Raw genomic sequence first — 24819 nt, 5'->3', positions numbered from 1 at the left:
TAGGTTGGGACCCCCGAGCATATGAGGCTCTGGGTTCCTTATGTCCTTCAGAGAAGCTTTACTTTTACATGTTTCGGTTGTTTATATTTCTACATAGATTTCAATTGAAAAACAAGATTTTGTAGCTAAAACAAATTTGAAAACTATTGCCTCGGACTTCAGGTTTAGATCGTTGCCTTGAGTCAGATTGGCTTAAGCTGAAGATTTCATAATTCAGATTGTTTTCTAAAGGTTAAAATATTTGGATTTTTGTTTCAAAGATGAAGGTTCTTTTCTAGGAATTGAGATTGGCTGGCTGCCCCAGAAACCTGCCTTCTCTGAGGGACTTCTTATTGTTCCGCAGGCCCTCGCCAGCATGAGTCTCAACACCCAGCCCATCCTCAATCTGGAGAAATTCCACGAAGGCCAGGAGATCCCTCTTCTCTTGGGAAGGCCTTCTAATGACCTGCAGTCTACACCTTCCACTGAATTCAACCCACTCATCTATGGCAACGATGTGGACTCTGTGGATGTCGCAACCAGGTACAGCCAAGCCATCCCCACAGTCACAAGCTCTTAAATTGGTCTCTGCTCACTCAGTGACCTTGGGGCAGATTACTTCCCTGAGCCAGAGGTTCTTTATGTATACAATGTATATAATATTTGGTTACATTTGCCACCTTAGTAAAAGCAAACAGAAGAAATAATCATACTCGCAGGCCTCTTAGACCTTGTGTGAAGAAGGGGATTGATGATTCTTTAAGATACCTCTCCCCTTGCTGTTGGAAGCCCGTTAAATGATGACTATGGGAGGTGGTCTGAGGCCTCGGATCGTCGGGATCCTTGCTCTGCAGGGCGAGGGACTCAGGTCATCTCACCATCCCCTTCTTCCCCAGAGTGGCCATGGTCCGTTTCTTCAACTCCCCCAACGTGCTGCAGGGCTTTCAGATGCACACACGTACCTTGCGTCTCTTCCCCCGGCCCGTGGTAGCTTTCCAAGCTGGCTCCTTTCTAGCCTCACGTCCCCGGCAGACTCCTTTTGCTGAGAAACTGGCCAGGACTCAGGCTGTGGAGTACTTTGGAGAATGGATCCTCAACCCCACCAACTATGCCTTTCAACGGATTCACAACAGTGAGTCCACCTACCTCTGCTTTGCCCCTCCTTCTGTGTTTGTCCTCCTGATGGCTCTTCCCTTTGCTTTTTCCCTTTCTAATCTTCCACTTGCCCCTGCCATTCTGATTTTGCCTTAGACTTTTTCCCACCTTTCTTTTAGGTTTTGCTTGATTTTTTCCCTTATTGCTGACTCTCTCCTTTCTTCCTCCGTGGGTAGACACATTCGATCCAGCCCTGATAGGCGACAAGCCGAAGTGGTACACCCACCAGCTGCAGCCTGTCCACTATCGAGTGTATGACAGCAGTTCCCACCTGGCCGAGGCGCTGAGCGTGCCGCCGGAGCACGACTCTGACTCTGACCCTACTGATGACAGGTGAGCAGCCCCTTATGGCAGCAAGACAGTTCTTGAAGTCTAAGAGGCTCTTGCTAGCCGTTATTTAGCGCAACTGCAGAATTTCATAGGATTTAGACATCAGTCCTTGAAGCCTTGGGTTATATTTTGGTTGATTGTTTTGCGTCCTTATTTTATCTTGCTCCCTGGCCTTGAGTTAAGAGTGCTCCTCTGTTTATTTTTCCTAATGCTGATTCTCCTCCCTGCCCCTTCTTTCTGTTTTATTTTTTTGCTCTTCACTCTGCAGCGGCAGTGATAGTATGGATTATGATGACTCAAGCTCTTCTTACTCCTCCCTTGGTGACTTTGTCAGTGAGATGATGAAATGTGACATCAATGGTGATACTCCTAGTAAGTGTACTTGGAGAAATTGGCCAGCTTGGGACAGGGTTTGGGGTTCTGTGATGGTATGGTCTGTACCTGCCATCCTTGTTGTTGTTTTTTTTTAATTAAAAAATTTTTTTAAATTAGTATTTAATTGGAGTGTACTTTTTTTAATTTTATCTTTTTGGCTGCATTGGGTCTTCGTTGCTGCACGTGGGCTTTCTCTAGTTACGGCGAGTGGGGGCTGCTCTTCGTTGCGGTGCGCAGGCTTCTCATTGCAGTGGCTTCTCTTGTTGCAGAGCACAGGCTCTAGGCGCACAGGCTTTAGTAGTTGCAGCACGTGAGCTCAGTAGTTGTGGCTCGAGGGCTTAGTAGTTGTGGCTCGCGGGCTCTAGAGCTCAGGCTCAGTAGTTGTGGGCGCACGGGCTTAGTTGCTCCGTGGCATGTGGAATCTTCCCGGACCAGGGATCGAACCCACGTCCCCTGCACTGGCAGGCGGATTCTTAACGACTGTGCCACGAGGGAAGTCCTTGGAGTATAGTTGATTTACTATGTTGTATTAGTTTTTACTGTACAGCAAAGTGAGTCAACCGTACACATAATCCTTGGGTTTTGGCAGACGTGGATCCTCTGACACACGCGGCACTGGGGGATGCCAGTGAGGTAGCTATTGATGAGCTCCAGAGCCAGAAGGAAGCAGAGGAACCTGGCCCAGACAGCGAGAACTCTCAGGAAAACCCCCCTCTGCGTTCCAGCTCCAGCACCACCGCCAGCAGTAGCCCCAGCACCGTTATCCATGGAGCCAGTTCTGTACGTGAGGACTTGGAGGAGTGGATAAGTGAGGACTGTTACTTGGGACGTGGGCCTCAGCTCTGTTAGGAAAGCTAGGATGAAGCTATTCACTTAATTTACTACTCTCTCCACATTTCCCCCTTCTTCCTCTCCGTAGGTCCTATAGTTTAGAGCCTGTGTGATACAGTTTGACCCCAGAAGGACATCCAGCTTTGTTCAGGGGTTAGCTGAGATCCCCTTTGCATAATTTGTGGAGATAGAGAACAGGGGTATAACAAAGATCTTTTCTCACATACCCCTTAGGCTAGCAACCTGACAGGCCTGGCTTGAACTGAGAACATAGGAAGGCATCACAGGGCACCAGGTGACTCCTTTCTATTTAATATGTCCCCTAGGAACCTGCCGACTCAACGGAGATGGATGATAAGGCAGCAGTAGGCGTCTCCAAGTCCCTCCCCAGCGTGCCTCCCAGCACTGGCAAAGCGAACGTGGACAGGCGTCAGACAGAAATTGGAGAGGGGTCAGTGCGCCGGCGAACCTATGAGAATCCATACTTCGAGCCCCAGTATGGCTTTCCCCCTGAGGAAGATGACGATGAGCAGGGGGAAAGTTACACTCCCCGATGCAGCCAACATGTCAGTGGCAATCGGTGAGAGCCTGGGGTTGCCTTCTAGATGGGTGACTGAAGGACCTCACTACAGTGGACCCTGGGCGAGGGTTAACCAGAAAGCCTGAGCAGTCTGAAGGCTCTCATGGTCCTGCGTCCCCAGAGGGTCGTGCTTTGATCTAGGCATTTAGAAATTGTGGGGAGGGAGAGGTGCCCGCAGTGTAGCATCAGGCCCACACACCCAAGATTAGGTACCCCTGCCTGGGGCTTATAGGTGCCACTGTGCATTCAAGGGCTCAAAAGCTGCTGCGGCCCAACAGCTTGAAACTGGCAAGTGACTCAGATGCAGAGTCAGACTCTCGAGCGAGCTCGCCCACCTCCACCGTCTCCAACAACAGCACTGAGGGCTTCGGGGGCATCATGTCTTTTGCCAGTAAGTGCCTTCAGCTCTCTCACGCTTCTGTCCCATCTTCGCTCCAGCAGGGCCTGACCATGGCAGGTATGGCTTAGAGCTTCAGATATAGGGCTGGGTTGGCATTATCAAGCTCCGGATAAGGTCGTTTGGGTGATACTGAATAAGGTATTTTCAGGGGAGGTCAACGAAGAACAGGGACAGATTAGTCGTTATCTTTATACCTGGAGGTTTTAGTCTGTTTCAGGTAAGACAGCTAGCTGTTAACTGAAAAATAATCATTATATTAAAAATCATACACTTGTACATATATTTTGTGGAAATATTCTGGTCAAATTTGACTTGGGTATATATCTAATATCTTCTTTGCCTGGGAAAGGACTTTTTCATCAACGCGCCTTGAAATCTATGTGACATTGACTTGTGCGTAGAGAAAATTACCAGAAATGAGGGGTGGTGTCAGTTAAAGACTAAAGACAGACTAGGGACCGGGGAAAGCCGACATGGGGGATAATTGTGATGGTGAGTTTAGAAGCCCAGGAGGGACAGCACCAACATCAGACCGGAAGCGCGTTAACTGCCGGCGTTCATGCTGGGTCGGCAGTAGAGGAGAGACTTGGATGTTATCGTGGGAAGCCGTCAGAGAAAGTTGTTACTGGGTTATGAGCAGTCCTGGCAGTGGCCCCCTTCGTTTGCCCCGAGTTAGGCGTGATCCTTTCTCAGCGAGGTCAGAGGCTCTGGGATTGCATTTGAAAAGGAGGAGGGTGAAGACGATGCTACGGTCATTGGAGCATAATGCTCTGATTCTTCATCCCTCTGACTCAGTGCTCTCACTCGCTCGCCTTGACAGGCAGTCTGTATCGGAACCACAGTACGAGCTTCAGTCTTTCGAACCTCACACTGCCTACCAAAGGAGCGCGAGAGAAAACCACGCCCTTCCCCAGTCTGAAAGGTAACTCCAGCCCTCCTTTTGCCAAGCCAAGATTCTCTGGGAAATATTTCAGGCCTGTGGGTGCTTGTCAGGAGCCCCATGTATGAAGAATCCTTTGATCCGGCCATTGCCTCTCATGTCGCTTCCCATGGCTTTCACTGCACATCATGAGTTCTTGCTGGTTTTCAGATGGAAAACTGTCTTTTGTAGCTAAAGAGAAGGGCCTGTTATATCACATAGGTTAATGGCAGCTGGGGGATTAGTGCTGCTTCTGGGGGGAACCTCTGTCAGAGGCACGTAATTAGCACAGGGCTCACCAGCCGCCACCAGTCATCTGCCAGGTTCCTACCACGTGAACTTGGGACAAACTCTGTCCTAAAGAGCTGGGCCCCGAGAATGGTTGTGAAGAGCCTGGCAGTGTTTATAGAGTCAAGAAGCCTCTTACTTTGGCTTCATGTCAACTTAGGCCCTATGAATGGGCCTGATAGCATTGGTTGGCTTCTAGGGGCAATTCAGACCTTATTTGATTTTCGTTTTGTGATCTCTGACAGTTTGAAGGGTTCTTCCTTTTTATAAATTTATTTATTTTGGTTATTTATTTTTGGCTGCGTTGGGTCTTCGTTGCTGTGCGTGGCTTTTTCTAGTTGTGGAGAGCGGGGGCTACTCTTTGTCGCGGTGGGTGGGCTTCTCACTGCGGCGGCTTCTCTTGTTGCAGAGCACGGACTCTAGGCACGCGGGCTTCAGTAGTTGTGGCTCACGGGCTCTAGAGCGCAGGCTCAGTAGTTGTGGCTCACGGGCTTAGTTGCTCCGTGGCATGTGGGATCTTCCCGGACCAGGGCTCGAACCCCTGTCCCCTGCATTGGCAGGCAGATTCTTAACCACGGCGCCACCAGGGAAGCCCTGAAGGGTTCTTCTGAATTTACTCTGACTTCTGTTTATTTATTCTGGATTTTGTGCTGAAATATTTAATCACAGAAGGAAGCACAGTGAGAAGCAGCTTCATGTATCTTTTAACTGACCTCTCTTCCCAGTGTTAAAAGTGTCAGGAATCTAAAGAATGTTCTTTGGTGGGGATGGGAACATAGGCTAGATGGGCAAAAGGACGTCATAGCTGGGGGTGTAGGGAGCTCACCAGCCCTGTAGAGAGTCTGCACAGGCTCAGTGGGTGAGGGACGGAGAGGTGTTGGCGTCACCGGCCTTCGTGTGATATGGTTAAAGGGGAGGGCAGTTGGAATGCTTTCATTGCATGCTGTTGCTTCCCTTCACTTGCTGCACTCATCACCCCTGCCCCCCTCCCATGACAGCATCTACAAGTTGGGTCTCTTCCCTCTGCATACCTGCAGCCCCCCGGACCCCTGTGCTAGATGTTTCATGAAAACCCATGGTCCCCTTTCACGCATGTGCCTGTTTAGTACCTAAAGGCTCCTTGTGTTATTACCCTGCCTCTGGCTTTGAGAGGCCACAGCCTTAAGGATGGTCTTTCCTCGAGCCTCAGTCGTCTCGTGGCCACTTGGCTTCCAGCCCTGAGGTGCCTGAGAACTAAGGTTATGTGCACTAAGCCTTGGGAGGATGCTCAGATTATCTGACTTACAGCTCCATTGAGGGGTACAGGGGTTGTGGTATCATGGTGCACCTACTAATTGTGTATTTTGTGTCCCAGTATTTGGGCTAAATACTCTAATGGAGATTGTTACTGAAGCCGGCCCTGGGAGTGGTGAAGGTGGGTCTTGCCCGTGAGCTATGCATGATCTTTTCTCCTAGCATCTCCTGTGCCTGCCTGAGGGCCATCCTCCTCATGGAGCAAGCGGCATCACTCGAGTGACCTGCCTTGCCCCGTGCCCCGGGATGCCCATGCTTGCCCATGGGGTGCGCTGCTGGTGCATGTGGAGTGGCCTGAGTCTCCATGCCCACTTCCTCCACATTGCCATGGCTGCTTTCTACCTATGTGTGATGCCCCAGTGCTGCCCTCAGCCAGCCCTTCCAGGGAGTGGGTGTGGAACACGGCTACCCAGGGCTGTGCTGACACCAGCTACCTGACTACAGTCGTGATATCTCTCATTCTACCTTCCTGGCTGTAGGAAACAGGAGGGCCTTAGTGGACCAGAAGTCATCGGTCATTAAACACAGCCCAACAGTGAAAAGAGAGCCTCCATCACCTCAGGGTCGATCCAGCAATTCTAGGTAATAAATGGCAGAGCTGTTTTAAAAGTTCTCAGATAGAGGTAGTGATCCTTGTACCAAACACTAGGGAGGGAAGCTCTCAGTGGGTAAATGGAATCCCTTCCCCTCCTGACTCAACCCCCATGCGGCAGTAATAGCTCATGGTGTTGAGCAGAGTGTACCCACCAGTAGTGGTGGGTACTCGGGCAAACCAGGCCATCTGGAGAGGCAGGGTTTGCAGTGGACTTGGATGTTTGGAGACGTGGCTTTGTGTTTTGCCCTTGGAGGCAAACATCTAATCTGGTGAAAGGGGGAGATGCTCTGCAAAGGAGCCAGTGACCACAGAAGTGGTATGTGGACCCTCCAGTGAGAACCAGCAGTTCCTGAAGGAGGTGGTGCACAGTGTGCTGGACGGCCAGGGAGTCGGCTGGCTCAACACGAAGAAGGTGCGACGGCTGCTGGAGAGCGAGCAGCTTAGAGTCTTTGTCCTGAGCAAGCTGAGCCGCACGGTGCAGTCAGAGGACGAGGCCCAGCAGGACATCATCCCAGATGTGGTCAGTGCTGGGGGTTGGGAGTTGGAATCAACTGGGAAGAGGGACATGGGCGCCAGAGGCAGTTGTCCCAACTCTTGCCCCTGGGTTATTGTTGCAGGAGGTCGGTCGGAAGGTGTACAAGGGCATGTTAGACCTGCTCAAGTGCACGGTCCTCAGTCTGGAGCAGTCCTACGCCCACGCAGGTCTGGGTGGCATGGCCAGCATCTTTGCGCTTCTGGAGATCGCCCAGACCCACTACTATAGTAAAGGTAGGGATCGGACCAGCAAGGCAGCATGCTGTCCACGGCTCTCCCACTCTTCTCTGAAAGAATGAACTCGGCCCCTTGATGAGTTTCCCAGTGTCAAGCTGCTTCCTGTTAGGCTTTGGGATTTTATTTTCTAGTGCGTGTATGTATGTAGTGGGTGTTTTTCTGTCACGGAAAAGAACGATGTCAGCTTTTCTTTCCTTGCACTTCTTCCCTTCCACATCCTCCTCTATCCTTGCTTCTCCCACCTCATTCCCACACCTTGACTGTCACTCACTGTCTCTTTTGACCTCTTCCTATATTTGATCTTTTCCTCAGAACCAGACAAGCGGAAGAGAAGTCCAACAGAGAGTGTAAATACACCAATTGGCAAGGATCCTGGCCTGGCTTGGCGGGGGGACCCAAAGGCCATGGCACAGCTGAGAGTCCCCCAGCTGGGACCTCGGGCACCAAGTGCCTCAGGAAAGAGTCCCAAGGAACTGGACACCAGAAGTCTAAAGGAGGAGAACTTTGTAGCGTCCATCGGTGTGTATTGTGTTGGGTGTGGCAGAGGAGTTCTGGCTTCTTAATGCCCCTCCCTCCTTTCAATTCATCCAGAATCCTGCCTTTCTCTTCCCCATGCTTTGCTCTGTAGACAGGAAAATAGGTTTGTGTCCTTTTCTAATGGCATTTCTTTATACTTCTCTTATGCTTCATTTACAGCCACCCTCACCTACATCTTAGAGGAAGAATGGAAGGTTTGCTTAGAGGGCCGAGCGAGGCTTAGTGCAGGAGTCTGAGCTGTACTCCCTGTCCCTCTCTTTTATTTACATCTGGATTTCTTCACATAATGGAGAGGCCACATGAGCTCCTGGAAGCTATAAGGAAGTTTATAGATGCATCTTTGGGCTATAAAATTGTGACTGTCTGGGTCTCTAAAGCCAGTTTTCCCCCATCCAACCATTATGCTCCCCTCAAATTTGCTCCTTTGGGGCATGTCCGGCAACCCCATTTCCCTGGGTTCTGGACTTCAAGGTACAGAGTTCTGAGTCAGCTTTTCTTTAAACATGTCCTTACTGGACTTGATTAGACCTTGCTTACATTTGGTGTTTCTCCATTCCCAGTAAGGCAGAGCCTTGGTGAGCCCTCTGGGTGTCGCCTCTGTTTGACTCACTCCCTGCCTGACCTTGAGTCATCTAGATTGTGTCTTGCTTTTTCGGGTTCTAGGTCCCTGGGCAATGTGCTTCTAGCCGGTGCCTCTTTGCCACATCCATTAGCAGTTGCCTTTTGCTCCCATAAATGGTAATGAGGAACCAGTTTCCTTCTTAGGAGAGCTGTGCTTCTCTAACCAGCAAAATATTGTCCTAGAGGCAGTCAACCATGCTTTTCTCCTACCTGTTGTGATGTTCTAGAAAATGTACTGACCTGCCAGTCTGGAGGTCTGGAGTTTTAGTCCTGTATCTGCCCCCAACTAGGAAAGTGACTTTGGGCAAATCATTTCCCCTTTCAGGGTCTCTATCACCTCATCTGGAAAACAAGGGGATTGCACTAAGTAGACTCTAAAGTTCTTCCAGGAAGAGAATTGCTATGATCGGTACTCTCTCTTCTTAACCCCTGCTAAGATGCTCTTCTTGAGCATTTAGTGTTCTCTGTCACCTCTACCGGAAGCCTTTTTCCCGATGACTGGCTAAGATGGGTCTCTTGGTAGGGCAGGCACTGATGCTGAGGGGAAGTTGGGGGGTTTTGGTAGCGACAAGAAGGGATGCTAACTGCCTACCTTGAGTGGCCTCTCTCCAATCCAGTGAATCAAACAGGTTTGTGCTTATGCTTCTGAAACCCTTTGGCTGCTGGAGGCAATCATCTGTCTTATCTGGAATCTTTGAAATTTGCTGTTGCCTAGCTCACTGGGCAGAGGGCGTGCCGTGGTGGAAGTTTAAACTGGTCCTGAGCTACCTGATCTTGAGCAGGTGCTCCAGCCTCTTTGGGATCAGTTTCCTCCTGCCAGAATGAAGGAGCTTGATTAAAGGCTCTGCCAGCTCTAACATTCTGTGAGATTTTTACTGCCACATTGAGGTTAGGATAGGGATTTAGTTCTTGACCTGGGGGGGGGGAAGGCGTTAGATCTCTTGATTTTTTTTAACCCCCCTCCCCCGCAATGAAGATCTCTTTTTATCTCTTGATTTGTAATCCTGTACCCGAGACTGAATCATCTTGGGTGGGTGGGTTTCCATTTCGTCTGTCTGACCAGCCTCTGACTCTCTCTGTCTTTCTCTCCTGCTCACATTGCATCTGGGGTAGAATTGTGGAACAAGCACCAGGAAGTGAAAAAGCAAAAAGCTTTGGAAAAACAGAGTAAGGAACAAATGCCCCTTCCTGTTCCCAAGTCTCCCATACCTGCCAACTCCCCAGGCCCAGCTGGGGCAGGCTCCCTTTGTCAGCCCCACCCCAAATTTGCTCTTGGGGGCGGGTATTTGGAATGAAAGCAGGTAGGTGGTATGTGACTCATAGGTATATGCTCGTAGGCTGCTTCTTTCCCCCTCCCCTTGTAGTAATCAGGCAGTAATCAGGGCATCTACTGTGTAAAATCCCTTAGAGCTTGGCTCTCTATTGCTTCCGAGTTGGTGGGGAGAATGTTTGCCTATTTCAGTGCCCCTCATTGGCTGATATCTCCCTCACCCCATTAGAAGGCCTGTGGGCACAGTTGGCAGAGATGGTTGCTGTCCCTCCGTGTTGAGTCTGTAGCTTCCCAACTCTCTCTGGTGGCTTGCCTAGGCACGCTTTCTTGCTTTCTGTCATTCTGTCCTTCTGCCATACCATTGTGGGCGGGCGGGAAATATGGGGGTGGTTTTTTAATGTCAAACACAGAAGCTGCAGGGTGGGGGTAGGCAGCGTCCGCTGAAACAGCTGGTGTTTTTTAATCTCACTGGGCTCTTCCTTTTCTAGCCCCTTTAGACATACTTGTTTGGGAAGCAGAGTGACCTGGGGACCCTTAAAGGGTCTTAGGCACGAGTGAAGCTCTGATTCTGAGTGTAGTGGAATGTGGTTCCGATGTTTGTTTGTGGAGCTTTTCTGCTTTAAGATGATTTGGTCAGAATTTTCTCAGGTTGAGAAAATGGCTGCAGAACCCCTTGAGACCAGGTTTAATTTTTCCTACTTGGTTCTTAAGGCATCTGGGGACTTCGTCCAGTGCGGCCTGAGTGGGTGGCAGTCCCTGGAAAGGTGACTGGGACATGCTGAACTCGTCTGGGACCAGGCTGTGCCGCTGTCCCACTCCCTTCGCCAGCCTGCCCCTAGCCTCTTGTACTGAGTAACACAAGTCTTCCCCTACTCAGGGCCTGAAGTAATCAAACCCACCTTTGACCTTGGTGAGACAGAGGAGAAAAAGTCCCAAGTCAGCGCAGACAGTGGTGTGAGCCTGACGTCTGGTCCCCAGGTTTGTGACAGGCTTGTTGAGGATTGCGAGCATTAAAAATTTGCTATCTCAGAATACTTCTTTAAGATCAAAACTGAACAAAATCACAGCATTGAAACAACATGAATATCCAGTCATAGGGGAATGATGAAATAAGTGTAATATATCCATGTCATAGAATATTAGTATCCGCTAATGACTGTATTTTCAAAAATTTGGTGACATGGGAAAGTGTTTACAAAGCTATATACAGTATGATTCAAATTTTATTTTTAAAACATACATAGAAAAGACAAAGGAAATATGCTAAAGGCTTAACAGAGATTAATAATGTAGGTGGTAAGTTTATGGCTTATTTTTATTTCCTTATTCTTTCGTGTATTTTCTGTAGTGAGCATGTACTTCTTTAACATTCATTATTTTTCTCGCTCTGTAAGTCATATATATTTTATATTCAGGAAAAATGTTCATTTTTCATGACCTATCTAGGGATGACAGTAGAAGGGTGGGGATGGAGAGAAGGAAGAAGATACAGTATTTCTTAGGGAAACTGAGACTAGATTGGACACCTCCCGAATGTGTCTGAGTCCGTGTGTCTTGTTTCAGAGGACTGATCCAGATTCTGTCCTTGGTGTGAGTCCAGCCGTTATGATCCGAAGCTCGAGTCAGGACTCTGAAGTTAGCACCGTGGTAGGGGAACACCACACTGGCATCTTGGTGGGTGGGGTGTGGGTCCCCCTTTGGAGAAGGGGGCTACTCTCTCCTTTGGGGGCTGTTCTTAGTCTCAGGTCAGGTTGGTTCTCTTGGTGGAGATGCCTACCTGTCACAGGTCTTTGTTTGTGGGATCAGACCCCGAGATTTCACCCAGGGCTTCTCCTCATCTTGTAAAGAAGGACTTCCAGAGGCTGTCTGACACACCTTTGCAGTTGGATACTTTTTTTATGGTAGCAGAGAGCTCTAGCAGCTTGGCGTTTCTGGGACACATCCTGGGGAATATCCCTTACCACCTTTTTTTCCTTTCCAGGTGAGTAATAGCTCTGGAGAGACCCTCGGAGCGGACAGTGACCTGAGCAGCAATGCAGCTGATGGACCAGGCGGTGAGGGCGGCACCCACTTGGCAGGCTCTAGAGGCACGTTGTCTGATAGTGAAATTGAAACCAACTCTGCCACCAGTGCCATCTTTGTAAGTTTCTTTACTAACAAAAGAAGACCATTTTTTCAGTGGGATGGGGATGGGCTAGAAAAGGATGAAAAGTTAGGAGGCAATTAGAAGGAAAAGAGGAAGGAAGGAATGGATAACCTTCATATATTTGACTTTAAAGAAAATGTCTCTTAAGTTAGCTTTTTTTCAGAGTCATTTGACTCCGTGATCTGGGGCTTTTAGAACCTTCTCCTGAATCATTGATGAGTTAGGCTTCCTGCCCAGTCAGATAAGGGCTTCGACTCCTATGTGGCAGTAACCCCCGTGTTTAAAATAAGCAAAGTGATGCCTTTATAGCAATGTCAGGGCAGTTGCAGCTCTCATCTTGTACCAGTCTACCTATTTTTATGGACTAGTCTAGTTTTATTCTGGTCACTGCTTTATTTATATAGCACCTTAAAATAGCATTTCATTTTAGTATATTCCTTCATTTCATGTAGTATGTTTGAAGCTTTCCTTCATTAATAAACATCTATTAAGTGATTTACTAAATGCCAGATTCTCTACGAAAGAAACAAGCATGATAAGGCATGATTTCCATTTTCAAGAGGTTTGCAATTCAGTGCATTTGCTACAACTAATCTCTTCTGCCAGGTGAGGGAAACAAAGCCTTAGGAAGAAAAGACCTCGCCCTAGGCTATACAATAAGCCAGTGATCAGTTGGAATTAAATGAATTCTTTTTAGTCCTTGCCTTTAGACCCACTGCCCTTCAGTGTATACAGGCCTCTTTAGGCAGCTTTAAGGGTTCTGATACACTCACCACTTGGTTAGGCAGAGTTGAGAATGGATATTCTCTGCACGAGCTCATAGGTTTTTCTCTCTGGTCTGTGGGGAGAATGGAAGATGAAATTGAAATGAAATAAATTATTTAACACTGGTGATCATTCCCACCCCCAGGGCCTTCTGTATACATGCTTCTAATAGAGCAAGTGACATCCCAAGGTGGAGGTAGGGGATAGGATTGAGAGTCAGCAGAGCCATTCAAGCTAATGGACCTTAACTCTCCCTGAGTCTAAACAGACCCTTTTAATTAAGAGTATTTTATTATTATTATTATTTTTAATACATTTATTGATTTTATTTATTTATTTTTGACTGAGTCGGGTCTTCATTGTTACGCGCGGGCTTTCTCTAGTTGCGGTGAGCAGGAGCTACTCTTGTTGCGGTGCGCGGGCTTCTCATTGTGGTGGCTTCTCTTGTTGCAGAGCACGGGCTCTAGGCACGTGGGCTTCAGTAGTTGTGGCACGCAGGCTCAGTAGTTGTGGCTCATGGGCTCTAGAGTGCAGACTCCATAGTTGTGGCGCATGGGTTTAGTTGCTCCACGGCATGTGGGATCTTCCCAGACCAGGGATTGAACCCGTGTCGCCTGCATTGGCAGACGGATTCTCAACCACTGCGCCACCAGGGAAGCCCCAAGAGTATTTTAAATCCTCCTAGTGTGCTTCCATTTTGGAGGTTGAGATAGATGTTATGGAGTAGCAGTCTCGCAAGAAGCCATTCAGCTGTGTGCTACCTTTCCTGGCACCTTCCTGGGACAAATTCTTACTTTTCCTGTACTTCTGGGCAAGGCTGTTTGTGCAGTTGAGTTGCTGAGAGCAGTTACCTAAATTTCTTGGCTCAAAAAGGGCTATTTTGGTAAGAAATTAATTATCTTAGGTTAATATGGTTCATTGAACAAAGTCTTGTGCTGTGAACCAGGAAGCTGGCATTTGGACACACTAATTAGGTATTGCCTAATGATAACCTTTGTTCAGTGGCTTCTCTGCTTATGCTGTTGTGTGTGTTGTGAAGCAGGCATGAAAACTACCTCTCACCCAGCCGAAGATCTTTTTTGAATGAATAGAAAGTCTAATATTGCAGAAGTGGTAGATGAAGTTAGTGGTATTTCTATGTGGGAAGATATTTCTAAGAGATGGTAGAAGAGAAGACTTAACATTTATCAAATACCAACCATGTGCCAGGCACTATTAAGTGATGTATATGTATTTTCTCATATTAAATGAGAATAGTCCTTTCGGGTAGGTATTATAACCTTCCTTTTACAGGTGAGGAAAATGACTCTCAGAGAAGCTAAGCGTTGTACCTAAGATCACACAGCTAGTAAGAGTCAGGGATCTGAACGTTGCTCAGTCTAGACTTCAAATCCAGTGTTCTTTTCACGGCATCACGCTGCTACAGAGAATTTGCCTAATTTTTTTTTTTTTTTTGAAGAGGAAAGAGTCTTACAGAGACTAAAGGGTAAAGGTAAGTAGAAATGAAAACTTGCTTGCATGTTTTGGGAGGCAGTAACAGAAAGCAGGATTATCAGATTGACTTCTGATGGAGGCAAGCAGAGTAGCAAAGGCAGGGCTACTGGAATATATGTGACTAATGATGGTGCCTAGTGTGTGTGAGCCTCTTAATGAGCTGCTTGGTTTCCTTTGCCCCTATTCGTTGTTACCTCTGGCAGCTGACCTGTTGCCTCTTCTCTCTAGGGTAAAGCCCACAACTTGAAGCCAAGTGTAAAGGAGAAGCTGGTGGGCAGCCCAGTTCGCTTTTCTGAAGATGTAAGCCAGCGAGTCTATCTCTACGAGGGACTCCTAGGTGAGAAATAGACTGCGAAGGCCACTTGCACTGGAAGGAAGCTGGACTCAGCCCGGGAAGAGGGTGGCACTGAACAAGTAGCTGCTTGGCTTTTTGCTGATCTCAGTGCTGACGTTAGAGGACATTTTTATATCTGAAGCAAGCGACATACTGGGGAAAAAACAGTGGGTGAAAACTAGAAGAGACTGAAGTTTGGTATTAACCAACAGCCTCTGTCTTTCTGTCTTCTTTTACTTTCTTGCTACCATGGTCCTTCCTGCTCACAAATCGGCAGGAAGGGACAAAGGATCGATGTGGGACCAGTTAGAGGATGCTGCTATGGAGACCTTTTCTATAAGTAACCACCTTTCTTTGTGTGCTGTTCATCCCTCCTCCTCGGGAGGGATTGGGCCTCACTTGGAGGCAGCTGGGGCTGGTGGCAGGAATGTTAGATCTGGGGTGAAGAGCCTCGTGTTTCCTTTGCCCTGGAATTTGTAATGACTTCCTTTTTTCTGGAATTTACTCTGTTTTAGTTCGGCAGCCATATTCTTTATATGTTATATAAGCCCCTAAAAAAACTCTGTTCCACACAGGCAAAGAGCGTTCTACTTTATGGGACCAAATGCAGTTCTGGGAAGATGCATTCTTAGATGCTGTGATGTTGGAGAGAGAAGGGATGGGTATGGACCAGGGTCCCCAGGAAATGATAGACAGGTATGATGCTTAGAAACCCTTGGGAAAATGCAAATTCAGCCTCTTCCCAGTTAATTCTGTGTTCTCCCACCTGGGGGCTGACTTGTCCTGGTCTCCTGCTCAGGTACCTGTCCCTAGGAGAACATGACCGGAAGCGCCTAGAGGATGATGAAGATCGTTTGCTGGCCACGCTCCTGCACAACCTCATCTCCTACATGCTGCTGATGAAGGTGATGTCTATTTTGCTCACGCCCAGCTACTGCTGATAGTGGAGGGCAAGGCTTGTTCCTGTTGCCTAAATCTTGGGGCAGTTGGGAAGCAGTCAGAGCATCCTGCCGGGGCTCTCTTCTTCATTGAAAGTCTGAGGCCTCTCTGCAGCTCACACATGATCCATTTCTCTGAAGCTGCCAGGCTGCTGTGCTAAGGAATGTTGTAGAGGTGATTGATGCTTGCATGCCACTTGTTGATTCTGAATTTTAAATGGGCTTCCTTTGCTGAATAGTGTCAGGATGCCTGTAGAACTCCCTACAGAATACAGTGGGAAAAAAAAATTTTTTTTTACATAGTAGGCTCTGAAACTTTAGAAAGAATGCCCAGAATTTACTTTTCAGCATTAGTCCTTTATCGTATAGACTTTGCCATAGATGTAAAAAGAGCTACTCATTGAAAAAGCAATGGTAGGTTCTAGTTTGACTTGGTTATACTTGGTTTTTACAGCTGTGGGAGAACTGTGTTACCAAATAGAAGAGTCCTGTTCTGAAAGGGACTTGGTGGGTAGAAGAGAGTTGTTTTGAGAATGAGCTCCTGGGTTTCTCCTCCTCCTGTTCTCCCAGCCTCTCTAAATGTGAAGGGATTAGTTGATCAAATGCAGAGAATACCCTGCAGGCACTCTTGGTTTGTTTCCTTTTCTGTTTAAGGGTCTCTTGAACTCCAGGGGTACCAGTTAAACTCTGGTTGGGAAAGGGTGGTGATCTTTAACCCTGAGATGGTGTCTCGGTGACAACTGAGTGTAGAACATTGCTACTCTTAAGTCTTACTATCTAAGAATCACACTCTGAGGAGCCCCAGGGGTTTTTAGAGGCGAATGTTATGGTATTGGTTGGAGGGTTAGGGAGGATGTGTCCCCGTGAGTCCCCGTCTACTGAAACCAGAACTTCTCTAAGAGCCACTTTTCTGCAGAAGCCACCTGGAGACAGAACCAGGGTTTTTCTTCTCAGACTGTTGGCAGAACACACAGTTGAATGTTTTATCCTCAGTGACGTGGTCTTTTAGAATTCTGCTTTTCTCAGGAGGAAAGATACTAAGATCCTGTTTTAAAAAAAAAAAAAAAAAAAGATCCTGTTTTGACTTTTCAGGTAAATAAGAATGATATCCGGAAGAAGGTGAGACGCCTGATGGGAAAGTCGCATATTGGGCTTGTGTACAGCCAGCAAATCAACGAAGTGCTTGACCAGCTGGCAAACCTGGTGAGCACACCTGGGCCGTCCTTGAGGCTCCCTTCCATTGCGCTAGTCAGCCTCGCAGGCGTGGGCCTCACGGCCTAACGCAGAGGCTTCCGCGTAGGTCATTTCTTGGCTCGTATGTTTTCAAAATCCCTAGTTCTGAAAATAGGGCTTTGACTCTAGGGATGAGGCTTTTGCCCTTCTGTTCTGTGATAGGATTCTCTGCACTAAAACCATCCCAGTGCAGCCATTTCAACGTTTGTGTGGTCTGTGGACCCCTGTGGATCCACAAGGTGAATGCTGTTTTCATGATAATACTAAAATGTTGTTTTGCCTTTCTTACTGGGTTGACATTTGCACTAAGGGTGCAAATGCAATGGTGCGTAAAACCACTGGTGCCTTAACACGGTGAAGATGGTGGCACCAAACCGTGCTAGTGTCCCCACCTCCACACACTCTCAGTTAAAAATAAAACAAAACAAAAAGCCAGTTTCACTTGTGAATGTCCTTGATGATGCAGTTAAAATCATCCGTTTTATTCAATCTGATCAGTGATTATACATCTTCTTAGTATTCTATGTGACAAAATGAGAAATATACATAAAGCCTGTTTCTGCAAATGAAAATATGAGTGTTTCGAGGAAAGGGAATTTGTGACGATTTGAATTCCAAGGTGAACTGACAGCTTTGCAGCCAGTCATGGGACATCATTTTTACTTGAAAGAGTGACTAACAAATTACTGTTATTTGGAGTTGGGTATTTGGCAAACTTCTTGTGCATGAAGCTTCCCAATATTTAAAGACTTTTCCAGTGAGATTGGTGATGAATGTGATTTTTTGATATTGTGTAATGAAATGCATCAACATTTGGAAGAGCTGCATAACTGGGCGAACCAGTATTTTCCAGATGACTGATGTGTGATGTTACGAATTCACCTGTGGATAAAAGATCCACTCCAAGTGTAACGCAGACAAATGGATTTTAATGTAACAAAGTACAAAGTGTTCATTGATGTGTTTTCAGATTACACACTGCAACTAACTTTAAGAAACTTCTTGAGGTTCTGGTATAGCATCAAAGAAGAATATGCATATTCATCTGGAAAGCCTAATAAAATACTCCTCCCTTTTCCAGATACGTATCTGTGAGGTCAGATTTTCTTTAATATACCTCAACCAAAGCAACATGTCACAACAGATTGAATGTAGAAGCAGATATGAGACTACAGCTATTTTTCATTAAGCCAAACATTAAAGAGATTTGCAAAAAATGTAAAATAGTGCCACTCACCACATTTTTTTTGTTGTTCTGGAAGATATGATGATTTTAAAAGTATATGTTATTTATATTATCATGTAATGGATTTATTAATGAATTATTAATTCCTTTTAAGTGAATTAATAAACATTTACATTTTTTCAGTTTTAATTTCTAGTGTGGTAAATACCTATAAATAAAACTTACAAAGACATAAGTTCTTGGGGCGTCATCAATAAAGTTAAAATGGATAGGAGTCCTGAGACCAGGAAGTTTGAGAACACATCCATGGCGGCCAGTGGCCAGCAGATGGCGCCGCTCTAAGGAAGCTGATAAGAATTGAATTGCTGAATGAGGGATTCTTGGCCCAGAGGGCTGTGTGAGAGGGATGTTTGGCTGTCCCTAAAGGATCTCTCTTTCCTCAGAATGGACGAGATCTCTCTATCCGGTCCAGTGGCAGCCGGCACATGAAGAAGCAGACATTTGTGGTACATGCGGGGACAGACACAAATGGAGATATCTTTTTCATGGAGGTAGGTGCTGGTTCATGCTAGGGGCCCAAAGCAATATTTGAGAGTCACAAGGAACTCCTAGAACTGATGCCAGAATATTTTTCCACACTTATCTCATTCATCTTCATGATCCATTTATCATTAAATTGTTAGGCTCTTATGCAAATAATATAATAGATGATTCCCTATCGTTTCTTTTATTTTTTAATTTTAATTTATTTTTGGCTGTGTTGGGTCTTCGTTGCTGCGTGTGGGCTTTCTCCAGTTGCGGCGAGTGGGGGCTGTTCTTTGTTGCCGTGCGCGGACTTGTCATTGCGGTGGCTTCTCTTGTTGCGGAGCACGGGCTCTAGAGCGCAGGCTTGGTAGTTATGGCGCACGGGCTTAGTTGCTCTGCGGCATGTGGGATCTTCCCAGACCAGGGCTCAAACCCGTGTCCCCTGCATTGGCAGGTGGATTCTTAACCACTGTGCGACCAGGGAAGTCCATCTCTATCATTTCTTTTATATATAGATTGCATAGATGATATAGTCACGTTGTCCATAAGTCAGAACAACATAGAATGGTATACACTGGCAAGTCTTGCTCTCATTCTTATCCCCTTCCGCTCAGTTTCCCATCCACCTCACCCCTTCCTCTTGGAGGTAACCACTTTTATTTATAACCACTTTGTATCTTCCAGTGGTTTTCTGTGCAAACACAATAAAATATGAGCATAGGTTCTTATTTTTCTACTCTTTTACCTAAAGGTAGCACATAATATCTACTGATCTGTACCTTTTTTTTTTTTTTCATTAAACTTATCCTGGAGCTCTTCTGTATCACTACAAAAAGAGCTTTCTCATTCTTTTTACGGCTGTATAGTGTTCCACCGTGTGACTGTACCATAGTTTATATAACCAGTCAGCATTTACGTACCCTTGATTTTCTTCCAAATTTTTGCTGTTGCCAGTAGCACGACTCTGGGTGATGCTGTGCCTGCTTCATTTCCCACATGTACAGGTTTATCTAAGAATTTCCAGAAGTGGAATTGCTGGGTCAAAGGGAAAATGCATTTATAATTAGGGTTGTTATGACTCTAAAGTATCTCTTAACATATAATAGTTTCTCTCCCACGTTGCCATTTATTTTGTTGAAGAAATGTGCCCTATTACATTTTAGATTTTTTGCTGATTGCATCTCCTTAGTGTTGTTTAACATGTTTCTCTATCACTTGTATTTGTACAGGCTAGTAATTCAATCTAGAGATTTGGTCAGTTTCAGATTCAGTATTTTGGCAAGAAGAGGTGGTGCTGTATACTTCCTGTCGCCTCATATGGTTGGCTCTGTCCTAGTGATCAGCGGGTTCACATGTGGGCAACCTGACCCATCCACTGCAAAGTTCCTCATTAGTTTTCTGATTTAGCTTATGGTATTTTTTTTTAATATTTATTTATTTATTTGGCTGCTCCCGGTCTTTGTTGAGGCATGTGGGATCTTCGCTGAGGCATGCGGGATCTTAGTTGCAACATGTGGGATCTAGTTCCCTGATCAGGGATCAAACCCGGGCCCCCTGCCTTGGGAGCACAGAGTTTTAACCACTGGACCACCAGGAAAGTCCCTAGCTTATGGTATTTTTCACCACGCAGGATTTTTTTACTTTTTTTGTAGTTAAATTAATCATTTCTTTTGTGGCTTCTGGATTTTGAGTCATAGTTAGAAAAACCCTTTCTTAATCCAGTATTGTAAAGGAAATTGGCCATGTTTTCTTCATTTCTGTGTTTTTAATTCTCAAATGGATCTCTTTCTAAGTAATTTTAGGGACCAAGTACTGCTCCTCTATAAAGTAGTGAAATTAGCTAATATTCTGCTGCCTTTTGGCTTAGTTGAATTTGATTTTCACATTCACAGCTTTTTGAAGTGGTAGTTTGTCAGACGTAGGGTGGCATTTCTGCTCTGAGGCAGAAACATACATGATGATGTAGCTGAGAAGGGAGTCATTTTCATGTCACCTTGAAGTGTTAGACTTTGGCTAGGTGCCTATCAGAACTGAGGGCTACTTAGGACATCTGCACCACAGTAACTTTCTCCAGAGGATTCCTTGAAGTATAGGATTCTCTCTCACCACTGTTACAGGGAGCCTCATACGAGGGCCCTGGAGCATGGGGTGGGTCCATCATCTCATAGATGCTCCCCCTTGTACTGCAAAGCGAGGGTACCTTGCTCATTCCATCAGTGCCTGGCTACTGTGATGCTATCAGATTTAGCTGTTCTCAGCACAGCCTACTGGTTGCATGAGTAGTTGGATAGCAATTTGCAAAGACTTTAAAAAATCATCTTTGTTGCCTTTTATTTTAATTACAAAAGTAATAGAGTATATGCCGTAAAAGTTTCAAACCATATAGAAGTAAAAATGAAGTAAAAAGTAAAAATTTTCCTTTACTTCCTTCCCGTGCCATGTCTCGGAGGTAACCACCGTTAAAGAATTTGGCATGAATCCTTTCAGATTTAAAAAAATGCATATTTGTATAAATATAGCTTATATGGAATTTGGTTTCAGTGTTTATAAAAGTGATATCAAACTACAAATATTGTTATATAATTTGGCTTTTTTCACTTAATGTATCACAGGCTTACCTATAATATGTCTACATATTATAGAAATCTGTTTCTATTTTTTTTAATGGATGCTTAACCATTAGGTGTTATATGGAAGTGCCATAATTTATTTAACTCGTCCCTCCCACTTTTTTTTTTTAAACAACGCTTCACTGACTATCCTTGAACATAAATCCTTGCACACGCCCATGAGAATTTCTATAGGATAGATTCTTAGTGTGAAATTTCTGGGTCAAGCTTATATACATTTACAGTTTTGATAGATTTTGCCAAATTGCCTTCCCAAAGACTATGCCAGTTTACACCTCTACCAGCAGCATAGGCAGGTATGACACATTATTACCATCGTCTCTCTAGCCTAGAAATCATATGTTCTTCTAAATACCTGCCCCTCTCCTTTCCATCGTGTTCTTAGAGGGTTATGGAAAGTGGAGTGGTATTCTCCATTTTCCACATGGAGAGAACCACAGAGTTCAACTGGGGCTAGAATCCAAGTTTCTAATTCCTACTCAGCTACGTTGGCCCTTTTCTTCCTAAAGCTTTTGAGCCCCAGTAAAGTCTTAGATGGTAGATTAAAACTGGTAATCTTGTATATTCCTCATTCATGCACCTCATTTTTATGGGGTGCATATCATAGCCAGGCAATCGTTTGCTGGGTTTGGGGTTATATCAGTGAATAAGAGAGACATAGTTTCTGTTGCCCTAACAGGGTTGACAAGCCATTGGGGAAGTCAGATAATTAAACACCCAGTGTCATAAAATATAATGAGCATTGTGAGAAGATGTTCAGGGGGCAAGTGTTATGGGAATACATAGCAGAGGGTCTGGGAGACGTGGGCGACCTTCAGAAGTGACCTTTGAGCTTAGACTTGAAGAAGAGTAGGACTTGATGGCTGGAGTCGGGGAGGGGAAGTGTGTTCCAGGGGTATTTGGGGTAGAATGGTGGGACTTGATGGAAGGAGTCTTGCATCACTCCTTCATTTCTGGCCTGGGCAGCGGGGGGAGACGGTGATGCCATTTACTGAAATAGGGAACTTAGGAGGAGCTGCCCAGGAGGAGATGTGGAGTTCAGATTTGGACATGATGAGTTTGAAGTGCTGCCAGTGAGACATCCAGATAGAGAGAGGTCAGGACTCAGGAAGACAGGTCTCATATGGAGAAAGATGTGAGAATCATCAATGTGGTCATAATAATTATTATTATATTTCTTATATCATAGTTGTATTGTTGTTATAGCAGCTAACTCCAGGGTACATTCTATGTGCCTGGCTTTATTCTAAGAATTCTTTTAAACATTTATTTAATTAACTAATTTATTTATTTTTTGGCTGGCATTGGGTCTTCGTTGCTGCGTGCAGGCTTTCTCTAGTTGCGGCGAGCGGGGGCTACTCTTCATTGCAGTGTGCGTGCTTCTCATTGCGGTGGCTTCTCTTGTGGAGCATGGGGCTGTAGGTGCGCGGGCTTCAGTACTTGTGGCACAGGGGTTCAGTAGTTGTGGTTTGCGGGCTCTAGAGCTCAGGCTCAGTAGTTGTGGCGCACGGGCTTAGTTGCTCCACGGCATGTGGGATCTTCTCAGACCAGGGTTCGAACCCGTGTCCCTTGCATTGGCAGGTGGATTCTTAACCACTGCACCACCAGGGAAGTCCGATTCTAAGAATTTTATGCACATTAACTTATTTAATCTTCACAGTAACTCCATGAAGTTATTACTATCCCCATCTTACACACGAGGAAATATAGACAGAGATTAACTTGCTTAAGGTGACACAGCTAAGTAAGGAGACAGCCTTAAATCTAAATCCAGGTAGTCTGATCTTAGACCTGTGCTCTTACCCATCGTGCTATAATGTCTCCACCATAACTGAAGGCATACGAACAGGTATGTCCACCTGAGGGAGAATGTTGAGCAAGAAGAGGACGTGGAGAACTTTGCCTTTTAGTTTATATCACCCTGTGTAGTATATATTTTTTTTTGCAATAAGCAATGTCCGTGTGCCACTTGTGTAATTAATTTTTGAAAAGATTTATGCAGAACTAGAGCCGAGCCAGGATTAGAAAATGTGTTGGTTCCATTTTTTTTCTCCTTGGTTAAGTCTGCCCTAATCCCCTGCCTTTGTGCTCGTCAATAGCGATGATTCCTAAGGTTGTAAGGTGGAGGCATAAGATATCCTCTGCGTACTTTAAGTCCAGAACACGCAAGAAGTAATGAACACTGACTGAAGTGAAGTGAGCCTCCTTCCTTGCCCACAAGTTCCTTTCAACGGCTCCTCCTCTGTCGGTAAACCTTCTAGTGGACGATGTGTCCAGCAGTTCAGTGTTTGTGTCTCCACGTAAGAAAGACTGAGCATAAGACAGAAAACCTGACCTTGGGGATGCTCCTAGGACCAGTTGTCCCATCTTTCCCCGTGGGGAGCAGCGTGCAGTGTGGCCTGGGGTGGGAAGAGACCAGGGCCACCGACTGCCCCGTGTGCCTCTGCAGGTGTGTGACGACTGCGTGGTGCTGCGTAGTAACATCGGGACAGTGTACGAGCGCTGGTGGTATGAGAAGCTCATCAACATGACCTACTGTCCCAAGACCAAGGTGCTATGCTTGTGGCGTAGAAACGGCTCTGAGACCCAGCTCAACAAATTCTATACTAAGAAGGTACCCGTGAACTCTGTGTGCGTTGGGGGTTGGGCGTTGAGGGAAAGTGCGGAGCTCCTGCAGGGAAGTTAACGTTGCAGAATCCACGCTGGAGCCCCACTTTGGCCTCTGGCTGTGGCGTGGAACACGTAAAGCTGTCTCCGAGGTCCTGGCATCGGCCCAGGCCTCCAGCAGCCATTCTAGAGCGGAGGGTGGGGAGCCTGGAGAGCTTGTGTGACAGGACAGCTCCCCCCGCTGTGCCGCAGTGTCGGGAGCTGTACTACTGCGTGAAGGAGAGCATGGAGCGCGCGGCCGCCCGCCAGCAGAGCGTCAGACCCGGTGAGCAGAGGACGGCCCCCTGGGCGCGCGGCTTCTGCTGGTTTGCATCCGTCCTGAGCGGTGGAGGCCTGGTGAGGAGGTCAGGCGGCGGGACTCCCCACCTCCCAGTTAGCTGACGACCTCCTCCCTCGCCACAGGGCCGGAGCTGGGTGGCGAGTTCCCCGTGCAGGACATGAAGACTGGCGAGGGTGGCTTGCTGCAGGTCACCCTAGAAGGGATCAATCTCAAGTTCATGCACAACCAGGTAGGTGCAAGTGGCAGCATGAGGCTTCCCAGCCCTGGTGTTCCACCTGCAGTAGGATCAGTGTCCAGGTCCCCAGTGCGAGCGTGAGAGAGGCCTCCGGGGCTAGTGAGAGAATCGGAGCAGCTGGATCGGAGAGAACAATCAGAGGGGAGGGCGCAGTGACACTGGCAACCACCCGGAAGGTGCGGCAGGGAGCCTGTGACGGGGAGGAGGGGAGAGAGAGGGAGCCACGCCGTGGTGGCCCGGCTGCCCCGGCTGCCCCTGCCCATTAGACTCAGCACAGTGTGAGTGGGAGCGTCTCACTTGGCCCTTCTTCGCACGGTGTCCGCCTTCCCTTATCCCAGGGTGTGCTTTTGCTTGGTGGTTTTGCTTTGAGAGTCTATACCGGCTGATCCCCTCGCGTGTTTCCGGTGCGCGTGAAGCGTGACGCGCGCGCGCGCGTGTGTGT

At 46.8% G+C, this 24819-nt stretch overlaps 1 protein-coding gene across 50 annotated transcripts in view; it reads left to right on the top strand.

Annotated features, from left to right (window-relative positions):
- MADD (MAP kinase activating death domain) overlaps nucleotides 1-24819 on the top strand; it is a 40135-nt gene that overhangs the window by 10192 nt on the left and 5124 nt on the right. For 5 of the 50 annotated variants that reach the window (XR_002647153.2, XM_089914125.1, XM_022592030.2 and 2 more), the window contains 26 exons: nucleotides 344-522; nucleotides 876-1111; nucleotides 1311-1467; nucleotides 1733-1836; nucleotides 2429-2619; nucleotides 2997-3250; nucleotides 3502-3641; nucleotides 4471-4572; nucleotides 6212-6271; nucleotides 6630-6732; nucleotides 7079-7265; nucleotides 7363-7513; nucleotides 7829-8035; nucleotides 9788-9841; nucleotides 10822-10922; nucleotides 11508-11591; nucleotides 11926-12084; nucleotides 14578-14686; nucleotides 14961-15023; nucleotides 15259-15379; nucleotides 15483-15588; nucleotides 16714-16824; nucleotides 18484-18591; nucleotides 23645-23809; nucleotides 24055-24127; nucleotides 24265-24371. Coding sequence is in view for 49 of the 50 variants with exons in the window: in XM_089914125.1 (XP_089770251.1) it covers nucleotides 344-522; nucleotides 876-1111; nucleotides 1311-1467; nucleotides 1733-1836; nucleotides 2429-2619; nucleotides 2997-3250; nucleotides 3502-3641; nucleotides 4471-4572; nucleotides 6212-6271; nucleotides 6630-6732; nucleotides 7079-7265; nucleotides 7363-7513; nucleotides 7829-8035; nucleotides 9788-9841; nucleotides 10822-10922; nucleotides 11508-11591; nucleotides 11926-12084; nucleotides 14578-14686; nucleotides 14961-15023; nucleotides 15259-15379; nucleotides 15483-15588; nucleotides 16714-16824; nucleotides 18484-18591; nucleotides 23645-23809; nucleotides 24055-24127; nucleotides 24265-24371 (3432 nt within the window). In the remaining variant the exon portion in view is untranslated. The remainder of the gene's footprint in view (nucleotides 1-343; nucleotides 523-875; nucleotides 1112-1310; nucleotides 1468-1732; nucleotides 1837-2428; nucleotides 2620-2996; nucleotides 3251-3501; nucleotides 3642-4470; nucleotides 4573-6211; nucleotides 6272-6629; nucleotides 6733-7078; nucleotides 7266-7362; nucleotides 7514-7828; nucleotides 8036-9787; nucleotides 9842-10821; nucleotides 10923-11507; nucleotides 11592-11925; nucleotides 12085-14577; nucleotides 14687-14960; nucleotides 15024-15258; nucleotides 15380-15482; nucleotides 15589-16713; nucleotides 16825-18483; nucleotides 18592-23644; nucleotides 23810-24054; nucleotides 24128-24264; nucleotides 24372-24819) is intronic. The other 45 variants (XM_089914119.1, XM_089914135.1, XM_089914118.1 and 42 more) reach the window with 33 other exon arrangements.

The sequence above is a fragment of the Delphinapterus leucas genome, chromosome 7 (genome assembly GCF_059928025.1).
Source record: "Delphinapterus leucas isolate spDelLeu-1000000601 "Yukka" chromosome 7, BTC_Dleu_Yukka2, whole genome shotgun sequence".
Classification (NCBI taxonomy): Eukaryota; Metazoa; Chordata; class Mammalia; order Artiodactyla; family Monodontidae; genus Delphinapterus; species Delphinapterus leucas.
The sequence above is the reverse complement of the archived record's forward strand: the minus strand, read 5'-3'. Positions and strand labels throughout refer to the sequence as shown.